At 38.7% G+C, this 15,256-nt stretch overlaps 2 protein-coding genes and 1 long non-coding RNA gene across 5 annotated transcripts in view; all 3 read left to right on the plus strand.

The window, feature by feature from the left end:
- Positions 1-5,183, plus strand: part of LOC110989123 (uncharacterized) — a 47,321-nt gene extending 42,138 nt beyond the window's left edge. For all 3 annotated transcript variants that reach the window (XM_087143316.1, XM_087143315.1, XM_087143317.1), the window contains 7 exons: positions 1,872-2,018; positions 2,545-2,640; positions 2,978-3,115; positions 3,539-3,648; positions 4,082-4,301; positions 4,422-4,506; positions 5,063-5,183. In XM_087143316.1, the coding sequence (XP_086999442.1) occupies positions 1,872-2,018; positions 2,545-2,640; positions 2,978-3,115; positions 3,539-3,648; positions 4,082-4,301; positions 4,422-4,506; positions 5,063-5,132 (866 nt within the window). In that variant the 3' untranslated portion in view covers positions 5,133-5,183. The remainder of the gene's footprint in view (positions 1-1,871; positions 2,019-2,544; positions 2,641-2,977; positions 3,116-3,538; positions 3,649-4,081; positions 4,302-4,421; positions 4,507-5,062) is intronic.
- A 1,267-nt stretch (positions 5,184-6,450) lies between these two features.
- LOC147797447 (uncharacterized) lies at positions 6,451-9,986 on the plus strand. The gene is made up of 3 exons (XR_015427189.1): positions 6,451-6,845; positions 7,106-7,182; positions 7,593-9,986. It is a non-coding gene; the product is annotated as an uncharacterized LOC147797447 (long non-coding RNA).
- Positions 9,987-11,110: 1,124 nt separating this feature from the next.
- Positions 11,111-15,256, plus strand: part of LOC110989125 (uncharacterized) — a 47,777-nt gene continuing 43,631 nt past the window's right edge. Inside the window, exon 1 of the mRNA XM_022253271.2 lies at positions 11,111-11,757. Within this exon, the coding sequence (XP_022108963.2) occupies positions 11,676-11,757 (82 nt within the window). The 5' untranslated portion in view covers positions 11,111-11,675. The remainder of the gene's footprint in view (positions 11,758-15,256) is intronic.

Genomic DNA, 15,256 nt, shown 5'->3' on the forward strand with positions numbered 1-15,256 from the left:
AGTATTCCATCGAGATCATCCACAATGTCCTTGTGAGTTTCATTTTCCCTCAAATATAGGTAACTTGATAGGAACTCCTTGTAGTTGTCGGAAAAGTCTTGTTTGACTGCCCAGAGGGTCTTTCTGTTTGCCTTCTGCCTGGCTCGATCTTCATCCATGCCTTCGTTGACGTACTTGTCATATTTTTCATCCCTCATCTCCCTATATGTTTCTCTAGCTTCAGCCAGCCAATCTTGGTAGGCGGCATTGTCTTCCAAATCTGAACTGTCTTCATCCGAGGTTTCATCATCGACCTCCTCAAAAGAATCGGAGTTTTCGTCAGCTTCATTCATGTCAACATGGATATTTTACATGTGCCTCTCCTGATTAAACTTCCGTCCGAAGCATTTGTCACTCTGGAGACAAGCATAGGGCTTGGCTGTATAATTACCATTCATGTTGACTCTGCGAAGGATGACCTTTAAATGACACGAAACAAGTGAAAGCGTTCCATATATCCTAAATATACACCTATTTACTGCTTCTGATTTGCATATTTCATTGTTTATTTTTTCATTGTTCAAATTGGTCTTTTTATTGCTCAAACTGCTCTATGTATTGCTCTTTTACTCGTTTTATTACTCTTTTACTCTTTTCATTGGTCAAATTGTTCTTGTTATCGTTCAAATTGATTTTGTGTCGTGTAAATTGATCTTTTCATTGTTAAAATATATTCTTCTTATTGCTCAAACGGATCTGTTATTTTTATTGTACAAAATAAACTTCATATCTTTCAATTGGTCTTTTTATTGTATAAATTAGTCTTTTTAATGTATAAATTGCTGTTTTTATTGTTGAAATTACTCCGTTTCAGATTTTTAAACTCTATAAAAATCTCATTGGTAATCTCATTGGACTCTGTAGGTTTGGCATTTACTTCCCTCTGCAATAAAAAGGCCAATTTGAACAATAAAAAGAGCATTATTTATACCATGAAAAGAGCAATAAAAAGAACAATTAGAGCAATAAATTTGTACAAATTATAAACCTGAAAGCGTACAAATAATTTTTTTTTCCAAAAATGGATCCATCTGAGTAAGCCTATTAAGGTTGGCGTTTGCTAAGACGGTGCTGCATGTCATTGGGTCGTAAAACTAGCAAATGCTATGAAGTTCAAGCAAACAGCAAAAGCATTTACTGAGAAGTAAAACCTTTAAGAATAAGCAATTGCTTAAATTTGTATGAACAAAATATTTCTTTTACTTTTCAGCATGCATGTACAAATAGTAGCAAACATTTTACGCTTGTGGCTGACTTCACTGCCGAACGGTTTTGCAGAATAGGCTTCCATTGGCTGCACGTGCAGACACACACACAGTGCAGAAGGGTGCTGTATCTTGAGACCTCAGCATAGCAGATAAGCACGATGGCAGTAATTTTGATCGCAAAAACCTAGATGAAGAAAATTGCTCTGCCACTCTCACATCGGTACAAGTGCCTGCATCTGGTTTCTAGAGATTCCCTGCTAAATGCATAAACAGCTTTTCCTTTCAAATGACATTCATGAACGCTGCCATGTTGAACATTAGTAAATAATCCTCGTTTTAAAGCTTGCCCTGACCCAGTCTTGAAAAATGTCAAGTAAATACTCCAATTCTGTAAACTTACTCATTTTTATTCATACAAAATGAAGCAACTGCTTATTGTCAAGCACAAGCTTAAAGAGTAAAAATAAACGCTTTTACGTTTTAGCAATTGCATTAAAGTAAAAGCATTTGCTTCATTATTATTCATACAACACGGGTAAATTATTAAAAAAAAATGGTAGTAAAAGCAAATGCTACTTTTTATTTATGCGAGCAATTGTTTCTTCTGATTCGGTTTGTTTCCAGACATTGATGAGTGCGAGCTGTACCGAGATGGTCGAGCCGACAGTGACGGGCGGGGATGCGATCAGATCTGTGAGAACATGCTCGGGGGGTTCAAGTGCAGTTGCAACACGGGATATTACCTGGATGAAGACAAAAAGACTTGCCTTGGTCAGTTTGGGTGCACGTGGGCTTTTTTCACGATCACTTTATTCATCACTTCATCTCTTACGCAAAAGCGTACGGGTTCTCGTAGCAATTTCTTACATATAGATGCCGTGCAGTTGTCACAAGTGCTGATGATCTATTCAGCTTTGCTGGAAAAGTTGGAAGTCACAACGACCCTTTTGATGGTCACATGCACAGAGGTAGTAGCATCAGCATTGGAACTAGGCAGGAGGACAACATCTAGAAAAGTTTTAATCTCAACTTGATTTAGTAATTAACTAAAAGGCGAAAGATTCTCATTATATCGATTCAAGCAAAAATGGCAATTGTACACCATTTGTAAACAAGAGATAGGCATATCTGAGTTAATGACAGCGTCATACTTAGCCATTTGGCGGGTAAATCTAGTCATATTTTCAGCCTTGTGGGATGCTTATACGCTTCCTACCATTTACAGTCAATTTCCTCCTTTTGAACATTATCATTTCAACCGATTTTGTACTAATTTTGTACTCTTTTTTTTCACAAGAACTGTCAACATCGAGCTGTTTGAATGGAGGAGAGTTTGACAAAGAGTCCCGCGAATGCATTTGCCCATGGTCCTTTTCTGGGCAAACCTGCGGAGGTACGCTAGGTCAAAAACAAAGGCAATGTTATACCCTATATATAAGAAATGAAGTTTAGCAGAAGTTTTGCGTCAAGTATTAATTTTTCATTAATTTTCAAAATGTAGCTGACCCTTCATGAAATTGCATTCATACCTCCCAAAAAGGTATTGAGTGTCGGTTTGTGTTTTAGAGTGGTTAATTTAGATGTCAGCTCGCATTAAAGAGAATACTCTGTCGGTTTCAAGGTATACACGATCCGTGTTGGTCGAGGGACATAACTTCTCCAAAATAAGAATAGTTACCTATTCGTTAGCTCATGTAGTAACGTCACTGAAACAATCACTTTTGTTCCAGAGAAAAATCCCTGTTTGTCGAATAGCAGCTTATGTTCAGAGCTTGGGCAGCAATGCTTACCAGATAAAAATGAAGATGGGTTTGTATGTCAGTGTCGAGGCTTTGAGGGATACGTGCAAACTGGCGGCTCTTGCAAACGTAAGACGACCATTTGTTTCAAAAGTACATGCATATTTTACCCTCCAAAATGGTACGAGCAAATACTGTTAATTAAACATAAAATGGGAACTTGTAGTATTTATACATTTTGCGTGATTTTGAAGATGACACTTTGACCTTGATGATGATGACCTTTACAATTTAATTATAAATAAAAGGATGGTAGGGCTGTGCATTGAAAAGTACCGAGGACCGGTTTTTTTCTGAAAAGTGACACTAACTTTTTCCATTCTTGATACAACACTCTGTATTTTGAAAAATTCTTAATTCAGGTTAAAACAACAATCCACGATATCTCTCTCAGGCCCAATTTCAAAACGGATTTTAAAGGTCTTCAAGTAAAATGATCTCCGTATTTCTCAATTCGCCTTGTTGAAATTTAAAATGGATATACCATTTCAGAATACCCTTCCATTGGAGTAGTGGTCACCGCTCATTTAGATTTCATCAACGCCTTCACAATGCCAACTTCAACCGCATTCGAAAGGACTTCGTCGATGTTTCAACAGGGGGTAATGAACTCAAACATGAATCATTGATTACTCGCTACGGAAAAAAATGCTTTTTAACGTTTTACATCACACTGATTTTCTAAAGTAGGGTCTAAGGCGTAATGAAGAATGGGCAAACTGAAGCAAATATATAACAACTATAACATTAGAGTCAGCTTTGTGGCTAAAGGTTGAAAAGGGAAAATATTGTTACTTGAGATAAGGAAGAACGAAAAACCCTCACAAAGTGTTAAATAAGTTATTACTCGCCTACAAATATTACGTGGTTGATAACCTGAGCAGGCATTCTGCCATTCAAAACACACTCAGTTGATCTTGCAGAGACATCGCATTTTCAGACAAGTAAAACAACTTAGGAAAAATAAAGCACTTTAGGTGAACATTCGTTATTTTTTTTGACACTGAAGATAAGTTTTGTATTTTCTGAGTATAGATAATGAATAAGCTTGAGACGAACCAAACCACATGGAACGCCCTTACTGTGCAAGTGACAAAGATAGAGGCAGGCAGTGTGATTATCACTTCGGTGGTGTCATTTCCGGAGAACGTAGCCCCATCAGAAGGTGATCTGGAGGACGTGTTGTCCAGTAGTGATACTCTGTATGACGGCAATGCGACAATTTCTATCGATCGGAACTCTGTTTATGCAAAAGGTATTTGTATATACCAAATAACCCAAAATAGGTCCTGGGGGACACGTTGCCCTTTCTGTGTAAAGATGTTCCTCCAGTCCCAAGTGTCTTAGATCAAGTGTTACTGTTATGTCTTTACAGAGGTGTCAACATTCTGCCCTACAGACCATTGTCTTAACAGTGGGACTTGCGAAAGACCACGTTTCTCTCCTTGGTTTATATGCAGGTAAATTACTGCGTAAGATGTATCAATTGACCGCAAAATGCAGAGGAAAGTGGCCTAAAGTTCTGAATTATAAATATTTCTTGACATAACTTGGCAGATCCAGGAAACAAGGAGATCATTTTTGCAGCAAAAGACAAATATACGAAACAATCAACGACCATTTTTACTGACATTTTAACGGTGTTAGATTCGTATCGATAACCCTGCCGTGAGATGGACGTAACCTAGGGCAAGACTAGAAAGTCTCAAGATGCTTGAGATTATCCTAAAAGACTGGGCATTTCGTGACCTAAACCGTACCGTTGATATATGTAGGGAAATGCGTCATTATCCCTTGTCCCCAGTGATAATTCCCCAAAACACCACTCTCATGGCTATCAAGGTAATATGAAGCTAAATGTTGCTTATTACTCATTTTGTAGTTACCCGTGAGTGCATGAATATCAACGTCTCCCTTTGCTGATCGAAAAAGAACGCTTAATTACCACAAATGTTTCATTATAACAAGAACTTGATTTGTGAAAAATTTCTTTTCCAATTTGGGTTGTTTGTTTAGGTGTTTGGCGGATTATACAGGGGAGAGATGTGAAACAAAGATTAAGCCGATTCCCGATGGAGGCAAGTAAAATGTTAATACAAGACATTGCGGTTGCAAGTTCATCAAAATAACGAGAAGCAAACTGTTTAGTTTTTTTGTTGGGTCTTTTTGGGGTTGTTTGTTTGTTTGTTTGTTGGGTTGTTTGTTTGTTTGTTGGGGGTGTTGGGGTGTTGGGGTGTTTGTTGGGTTGTTTGTTTGTTTGTTGGGTTTGTTGGGGTGTTTGTTTGTCAATTTTTCCATTAACAATTTTTTGAATATTGCTGCTTTTTTTAGAATAATTCTGGAATTGTGGTTCTTTGTAGGATTTAAGGCCAAATTCAATTCAATGAAGAGCTTTTACTTAACAAAAGGACATTCGTATATACAGAAAAAAAGAAGAAAAAATCTTAATTGACTGTTCTTGCACACAAACATGACCATCGCAGTAGTAGAATGTTGTAATGGGGAAACGTTCTGTGAAGGTACCCTTTGCAGGTTGATGTTATAATAGACATTAGTGAGCAATTTAGTCAACTAACTGGAAATGTAATTGCGAAAAGAGTCATGTATATAATGGGCATATGAATAGTCAAAAGGACCTACGGGGACGGCCACGTTTCCCGTGAGCAAATGTGTCCAAGTTCATACAAGGGCTATTTGTTGAAAAAAAATACAATGAAAGCTTACTCCCTTATTTCTGTGACAGTCTGCATTTGATTTTGTTATCGGTGTCGTTTTTTCCCACGGAGAAAAAAAGGCACGCCTTTTATCTTGCCCGGAGCGTTACACTTGATTAGTATGCGTGTCTCCGATTTCCTGGTCCGAAAAGAGTCTCTTTATCGGAAATATGAAAACATCTATTTATAACTGAATTTTTTTCGGAGTATTTTCAATCAGTTCATAGCTTCTTTGTTTTGTTTGATACACCTTTACCAATGTTTATGGTATGTGCTTTTGTTCTCCAATTTCCTTTTCGCTTTGGAATGCAGAAATGGCTCATTACATCGGTGCCAATTTAGAGTGACATTTTGACAACATCGAATATAAAATCATTGCAGCGATAGTGCTTGCCATGTATAAGGTTTAAAATCCATTGAATATGCTGCCCAGAACTTCGTATGGAACTGGGAAAGTATTTAAACTATTATTTATTTTAGAACCAAACACGCGTGCGAGTCGCCTTGTTGTCAGGCCCTAGGGCAGACCTCGGGAGCGCCTGTTACAATAACATCGAGCACCCCCTCATTTTGAGTATGCGATGTTGGTTTATATGGACAAATTTGCCAATGAGATTAGAAGCCATTATCACGGGGTTATCATGTGCCCATGCAGGTGGTACGCACGCGTTAGAGTCCACTCCAAGGGTGACGTGGCTGGCCAAAATGTGCGCACACCCAAGTTAAAATCCGTGTGTGAGGAACCCTCTGAGGTACTCTTGTGAATGCGAAATTGAATGCTCAACCTATTGCTATTAATTCCAGGTGGCATATCGTCCCTTGCCTTGGGGCTAATCGTCGCGGGATGCATATTCTTCGTCTTAGCCGCCTTCGGTGTTGCCATGTACATTATGGTGCGAAAGAAATACGGCAAAAGATCTACCCATACGCGGGACAAGAACAAACATCGTCAGCCGAGAAATAAGCACGGGATGAACATTAATGAAAGTGTAAGCTTCAACAAAGGTTACCAGGCCTCCGAGTTCAGCGAGGAAGGCATAAAAATGAAATCTCTCACGCTGGGTGAAAATATTCGGGACGGGAAGGTAGGTACTCTTCTGTGTAGTAAATATTTCTTCTCATACAGTAACCCGTTCATATTGTGTCAAATAATCCTATATTTTTAATGTTTTTTCACTACACATTTAGCCATGTTTTAAGCTCATAGTACTACGGGTAAGCCATAAAGTGAACATGAAGAAAAATCAAAATAACTGAGAAGAAAGGAGGGAAATAGTCTTAAGTTTTTAACTAATTGTCTGTTTGGGAAAAGACTAGATAGATGTTGGTGCTTTCTTTTTACCAGCCTCTGAAGAACCGAAATATATACGTTCCGCCCCTCAGTCAAAGTGCTATGGACTAAGTTGCACAGAAATGGTTCTGGTAAGAGCACAAAGTAACGAAGAAGAGCTAAAAGGCAAACTATTCAACAAACAAACGGCAAAAACTGTAGTAGGAGTAGAAAAGAAAGACGATCAATATCCATCGTAAAATGCTCGTTTTCTTCATAGTTGATCAGTTGCAAAGTTATTTCTGGCATCAAGCAAAATCAAGTACAGAATAGTTACCCAAGACATTTGTGTAATTTAAATGGAAGAAATACCGAAGTACTACCAACTGCTGCTTGAATCATATTTTAAAATACATGTGAGATGTACTGTATCCTGCACTTTACAGTTTCTTTGTTCTTAGGTAGAAATTAGATGATTTCACAAATCCTAATCACTTTTATTGTGTAACTGAACCCTGAGGCTGTAAAAAGAAATTTTTTTCCTTATACCTTCTGCCGACAGGTTGGGGACTGCTAGGGTTAATCTTGCACCTTTACGCTCGAGTGCAAAGGTTGAAGGTGACGCTGCGGTCCACCTTGTGGGTAGTATCTTTCTAACCCAACAGGAACAACAAAAATCCTTAACGACGTTGCCTGTGATTTGTTGCTGAAATTGGAGACAAATTCGCTCGAAGTTTATACTGTAAATCGCGCTTTGCTTTATACAATAATTAACACAGATTACGCGCGGTAGTTTGTTACATGGCAAAAATGTGCGTTGAAGTGAAGGAACAGTCATTTCGTTTTAGTTGCTGGTTTGTTAACAGTGTTTACCAACTAATATTAGTATTTTCTCTCATTAACCCGTGCAAATATTGGAAGTAAACACAGTCACAAATCTGATATGCGATACGCATGTATTGTGGCTGTATTTCTTGGAACTGTAAGTTTTCAGTTACTTGGAAAAAAATTGCAGTCTTTAACGTGCTGTCAGAGCCGAAGGAGAGTGTTGTTCGATATTTCCTGGGAAAACAGTCCGTCAGTCATACCCTCAATTTTGTTTTGGTATCCATACCTTTCTGTCCATCAACAGACACAGCACTTCTAAAAAAGCTCAAATTTTTTTATAATTTCACAAGCAGCTTTTGGGGGATTCTGTGCTCCTAAGACCTAGCTGTCCCGTGTCCAATCTTTTCATAACCCTGATATGTAGGTACAAACATTCATCCTAAGTACATCTGTGAAGTTACGGTAGTGCTGGTAGGGTCTTTTTACTCACATGTGTCGGCCTGCCTACAAGGAACTCATCGATGAGAACAAGTAAAATATTTTGGGGCTGACCTGTTCCAGCATAAAGGTCATTTTGAAAGAATAGTAAGGTAGGTCCAGGTGGAGCCAAAAAGAGCAAAGCCTTTTTGACTTCATGAGAAAAACGGCATTTTGCTAGTCCATTTTATGTCCCTTCAATCCTAAGCGCTAACGTGTAGCCTCCACCCTCAAAAAGCGATAAAAGTTTACATGAAAAAATTCTTAAATTTTTGGCCCATACCTACCCCCCGAAAAAAAGTTTGCCCCTTCCCTGGATTTTCTCTTGGAGAACAGTGTGTTCAATTAAACGGAAGTGCCAAAATCATTGTAGGGCATTACAAGAATATATCCTAAAGGTTGGACACAGTGGAAGACAAAAGAAGACGAAAAATGAGCTGACTTGCAACAAACTTGCGGTCCTCGCATACATGTACAAAGATGAGAGACCCCAGCTCTGTTGGAAAGACGAGCTGGTGGGGGAAACAGACACGGCAGCGTTGCAGGTACAACGCCCCAAACACAGAGGGAAATTGCCTTTTTTTTGCTTACTACCATTCATTCATTCATTCAAATGTATTCACATATACTGTTAAATAAAACCCAAAATAAACAATACCATGTCATACATGTAGTGTAATGATGATCAAGCACTAGTATAAAAGGGAGGTTGTGTCATCCAGAGGACAAGCCTTCTGTAACAACAGCAACTATGGCTATTGTCAACAGTTATATCAAGTTGTAGTTTGCTCAAAATGAAGAAACATTAATTAAAGCTCAGTCTTATAATAAGAGTATTATCTAAACAAATGAATACCTCGCTGATAGATGACAGGAGTGACAATGAAAATCTGCACCCAATGTTTGTACGTGTGAGGGGTAGCTCGTGATAGTCTTTAACAACGTACATATAGCAGCACCGCAATTGATTTCACTTAACCTTTGCGTAATGTCTGCTCTCTTTAAAACAAAATGCTGTTTGTTTTACCCGTTTAAGTCTTGTTTGCTGTTATTAAAGTGTTACATACAGTTTGCATTGAAGTCTAATGATAAACCCGCAAATTTACATTTGTATTTAGATTAATTGCAAAAAGAAATGTTTAGTGATTGTTTAAACCCAAAATTCCCTTGCAGTTGCTTGAATCCTTTACTATTAGGTACATTAGGTATTAGCCAGATTTCTACATTTTTGTTCTTTGCACTTAATGTTGAGCTTAATAATCTATAGATGGTAAAACGTCATAATACGATTACCATCTTGACAGACAGAATTGGAAGATAAAAGAGACCTCAGTGCACAAAAATTACGTTGTTGGCTAAAATATGGAGAGTAGCGATTCAAAACGAAATGAGCAAATTTGAATTTACTATCTCGAAGTAGTGATGCATTTTCCAGCTGAATTATTATAATTTGGTTTGTTATTATGACAGAAGATGAACCCTTAGGTATTTACAAGTAATATCGCTGCGGGAAAACTAGGTCAGTTATTTTCCTCAAAATCTTTCTAAACCTGCAGCTTGTTGTGCACCGCAATACACCAAATGTAGTTTGTTGTGAAACTTCGCTTACCTTTAGTCGAATATTATGAACAATAAAAAATAATCAACCGTACGATTATGGATTATTTGGAAGTGCATTTAGTCCATTATCCATGGACAATCCGTTTACAATTCCAGAAACGATTTTCTTGTCCTGGGGAATTTTTACTTCTTGGTACCGCGATGTTATCTCCTTTACCGACCACGGATGACATAATTTTACATGATCTCTTATATTCCTATCCCGTCATAGAACCACTGTCGACTTCAGTCGATGAGGAAATCTCGAGAGAGTACTAGTAACAGCATAATAAAATAGGGAGAAGTTACTTGCTCTCTCAAACACGGGGAAAAAAGGTGCGTGCTTGGTGCGCCAACTCTAATCCCAAAACTGAAATCCATATTCAAATTGAAGAGCTAACCTGATCAAGCCATAATATTTTTTTTGTCTTTGTAGTAGTGTGTCCTGGCCATAATCATCAACGTCTGGCACTTCACTTTTGGCCTCATTATTAAAGGAAGCAAATGCTATTGTAATGCAACGCAGAATCGATTAATGCGATTATTGAGTTCAACTGACTGTTAGGTATGTGCATTCCACGTACTAGGCGTAACCCGCCCTCTCTTCCCGCCTGGTGGTCCACCGGTAGACGGGAAAGGAGGCCACACAGAACGACTTGTGTCATATGCATATTATGCACATAAGGTGTACGGTACGTTGTTCTTTTGTGTGCCTAGCTGTGTGCAAGGGAAGGAAGTCCCTTTCTGAGATTTAAGCTACTTCAAATTTATAGCCGGGACACAAATAGCCATACTAGTCGTTATTCAGAGAGACACTCTGCATATCACTTACTTTTATGATCGTCCGTTTTGAGACCTAAATGAATTAGTAATTCACACTTTTATAATTAACACTAGTAAGTTAGAGCAAATTTGCAACGTAATGTTGTGCAAAACCGACCGGGAAACGAACCCACCCGAAACCGACTTCTGGTATTTTCTATGGTGTTTCTCTTGGAAATTCACTGTAAGACTCCACTTTGTCGCAGTGTGAATTCGTAGCATTGTACATTGCGTTTGCAATTTGCTATGCAGTCTACTATTTTGAGTGTGCATACCCTTGATAAGTTGTGGCGGAAAGAGGTTATATCGACTGATTACAGGGACATCAGTGTTTACCTACTTGCGACCTTTTTCTTTTCGTTATTAGTACGTGTGCGGCGTCAAAAGGGCAAGGCTGTACCAAAACTGTTGACAAGCTGCAAAACAACCGGTGTTGCCGAGCACCACGCCAACACTTTTCACCCGTGTTAAAATTTTGGTGTTATTCCAAAACTGTAGGTGTCACGTTTAGCAGGCGTGTAAAGTATCACCTGGGATGTTATTGTGATCATCCTATAAACCAAGTAGTGTTGTTTCCAACACCAGAGTTTTTGTAGTGCAATCGCTATTTAAATAGGTATAGAGGCAACGCAAAAATAAATTTGTAAAGATTCAGAGATCACATACCGCTTAGTGTTGTGCAAGGAAAGTGAAAACCCTTCCGGTAGCTGAGTGATCTGGAGCCCAGGGGTTATTATGTTATCGACGCCCTAAACGCTCTCAGGCGTGCCGGCATAGACAAAAGAAGGGACATAGTCGAGCTACGCAACACACATAAGTTTAGCGAATAAAACGGCTAGGTTCCAGTTGAGAGAAGTTTTTCAGTGGCTCTAGGTAACTTGTAGCTCGTCCACCCACAGGAATTCCTGAATGAAGCAAAATGTGTTCCACGTCGGTATTCAGAGCACGTGCCTTAGAAGTGGTGTTTTTCTCTCTCATCGTCACCTTTACATCATTAAAAGGTAAATGTTTTCGGCATCGCTTGCATTGTTCCTCGTGCTTTTATTTGCTCAGTTATTTTTTTTTTATTCACACAAGAAATTATGGTTGAACATCGTTCACAGATACCTATGACCAGAACTTTCTCCAGTCACTGTAGTGGGTAGTAGGCATGGTGGAAATGCATGGAAATCCGGTGGACACCTTTCAAAAGCTAAAAATGGGACCTTCTTATGTGGCTCTAAGGTAACTGGTAAATCATTTGAAAGACAGAGAAAAAACAAATAAACCAAATCAGATTGCTATGATGCAAAGAGCATGCACGAAAAATCCGTCGCCCGTAGGTTCATCAAAGGAGCGTCCTCATAAATCCGCTCCAGTTGAGTGAAAAAATCACCCAGGGAACAGGGAAGGACAAACTTTCTTCGAGTTGTCGTTTTGTACGGCTCCTTGGAGGAGAGGGAAAGTCCTCCTCCTGCGGTGGTTGTGATTGTTTTAGAGTATTTTACTCTTTCTACAGTGGTTTTCATTCTTTCGGAGTGGGTTTATGACAGATCCAAGCTTGTTTATAGGGATTTTTTCCACCGTTTTGCATTTAGAGAGTAATTTACATGTTGCATTTTCTTGTCTAGCAGTATATCGGTGTCAAATAATAAAGCTCAGTCATTCAGCTGTCTTAATACGCTTTGTGTTGATTTATTGCGGCCTAAATAGTTCATACTGCTATTGCGATTTTGCCCTCCTGTACTAACTACAATGAGGCGAGTTATAAGAAACAATACGCTTTGAATGCACAAACGAAATGCCATGATCAGGCCTTAAGTATATTCAACTTTTGCTATTCGAATGCTCTTGTCAAACCAAGGGTGTTACCACTATTCAGCTCTAGCATGGTCCTGTTGACCAGAGTAGTGTTTCCTTCAACCCTTTTTTGTCCTGGGTGTTTATTTTATTGTCCGATACCTTGGCAATTGCTGAGCGTCAGTCGAATCTGTCCCGTACCGAGAGTTTGCTCTCCACCCAAAAGAGGTTCAAGTTCCGCCCCACTGCCCGCATGCGTCCATTAAGTCGGAAATAAAAGGTTTCTTGACAAAAAAAGGATATCTCTGTCTCCACCCTCCAAACTCGCAACTTTCTATCATCTGACATACTTTTCCTCTGAACGTCCATTGTAAGGTCCTTTAGTGAGTAGATTGAATCTCATTTCACATTATATATTTGGAGGGCAGTGTTGGAGCAAAGGCGTTGATCCTCAAGGCCAAGGCTTTACCCTCAAGGCTAAGGCTCTCAAGTATAATATTACTACTAATGTAGTTCATCTTTGCCCCCAAAACAAATGCAAAACAAAAAAGTAACATTTATTTTCTCCCAAAATGATTACCAGGGAATATGTTATTGAAATAGCGAATTGAAACTTCAACTGTTATCTCTTCCCTCTGAAGGCCTAAAAGTATTTGTCTTAAATGATTATCTCCGCTATTCATTATCATATTCAATTTAAAAGACTCGCAGCAATCACGCAGCTGTGTATACCCCCTTTTTAACACTGTGCTGTGTGATGAAAATATATCTGCATTATAGAACAAGCGTTAACCGAAATTTTCAGTATAAATAGAACACACTGTCAGCTTGAATGTTATATTATTTTTGATTAATACTTTGGGAGAAATTGAATGCTACATTTGGGTTGCATTTTGGGGAAACATGCTGTATAAAGGCTGTTATGTATTACAGAGGTCGAATTTACAACTGTATGGTGACAAGTAAAATGAATTCTGTATGACATGCTCAAGATCAGACCATGATGGAAAGAAACCCGTAACTTGACCTACACTTTAATTAGCAAAACATCATGTCCTTGGGGAAGTATACTTCAAGGGCAATCGGCAGTCTTCAACACAGATTAGCTGATGTTCCGTAAAATAGGCTGCATACAATTCTGTGCAAGTTAATAACCTCACTGGTCTTGTGGCCTCAAGCACAGTTAAAATTCATACATGTAACATTACTATAGCTTTGTTTTGGGGAAATAGCAAAATAATCAATCAAATGTTCATACTGTAAATGTACAAGTAGAACAATTTTTAGGGTGTTTCTCTATGTCAAAGCATGGTTATCTTAATGATACTGCAGACTGCAGACAGCCCAAAGCCGACCCTAGGTTGTGCGCATATGTTGGCAGAACAGAACAGTTTAAAAGAATATACCAGAAAAATCGGAGGACTTGGGACTGTTATGGTAGAGGCTCTATTGAAACGTTCATAATACTTTTCCCACTAAATTGTTCACGCTTGTCTGGAGACAACCAACGGAGCCTAGTTACGGCAAAACGAACGCGTAAACACAATTGTTAAGCAGCCATGGAAACGTTTGTTGGCCAGGTAGAGATGGAGGATCGAGGCAAGTATGTAGTGGCAGTAAATCAGCATGCTGTCAGATGCATCAAAAATCACTGTCGCTGCACTTTCTGTGAATGCAAACATAAATTGAAAAAAGAGCGCCGGATTATTATCCCTGCATACGCTTGCCAGATCCAAAATGTGATCTTCTTCCTTTTTACCAACATGAAAAACAGCAGAACCTTAGATATTAGGGATTTCATACAAATGCACAGGTTGTAACGTAAACAGGGAACGGTTAATATGTTTTATTTTGTTTTGTTTAATGTTTTGGCTCTATTCATACAGCATTTTTTTTTAAATTTTAACGTCCACAGCTCAATGGAAACTAATGTGGAGATTAAGCAGGTGCAGGTGTTGAGATTAGCGTTTTGTGCAATCTCGGTACCATACACGTGACACAAGGCAATTTTAAGGCCAAGCATTGCTATTAAACTTTCAACCGCCATGATATAGTTTTTGCGGTCCAAATTATAAAATAGCAGCCCTTCAATACTCTCACCTATTGCTATCACTCTTTGTCTTTTTGCAATCATTAGCTTGGGTCTTGCGTCAATTTATGCATTGTCTTAGGGATGGTCAGGTATTGTGTATGGTTTGTTCTGTTACTATAGATCCAAACGTTTGGCGAATTCAATGTCCCTAATGCACCTGGTCGGTTCCAGTTCATTCCTCGACAAAATCTCTCTGAACTGACTTTATGCATCATAATTTCGAAACAGAATTCCAGTTCCAGAATTCCAGAATTTCTATTTCCGTGGACAATTGTGCTTGCATTAACAGTAGTAGCCAGGATCTACATTGTTTCACCTACACGATTGACCCTTGGCAGTTCAAGGGTCACGCACATTAAATAAACCATAAACCTGGATGAGCATGCAGCATGCATGTTTGTATACATGCGTATCCACATGTGTTTGTATATGGTCTTGCATGGTTTTTTCTAATTCCGACGCCAAGATGTTTGAAATTGGATCATGCAAGAGAGAAATTAGCTGTTGCGTTCATCTTTAATTGATCTCTGTCTTTATTTCCACTAAACTTCTCCATTTTAGAAGTTTCCCTAGAACAAGGAGACACTCTGTACGACAGGCCAGAATTTCAACTACAAAATACAATCAGT

Source organism: Acanthaster planci, linkage group LG11, assembly GCF_054643075.1.
Source record: "Acanthaster planci isolate LZ-2023a linkage group LG11, COTS_SCS, whole genome shotgun sequence".
NCBI lineage: Eukaryota > Metazoa > Echinodermata > Asteroidea > Valvatida > Acanthasteridae > Acanthaster > Acanthaster planci.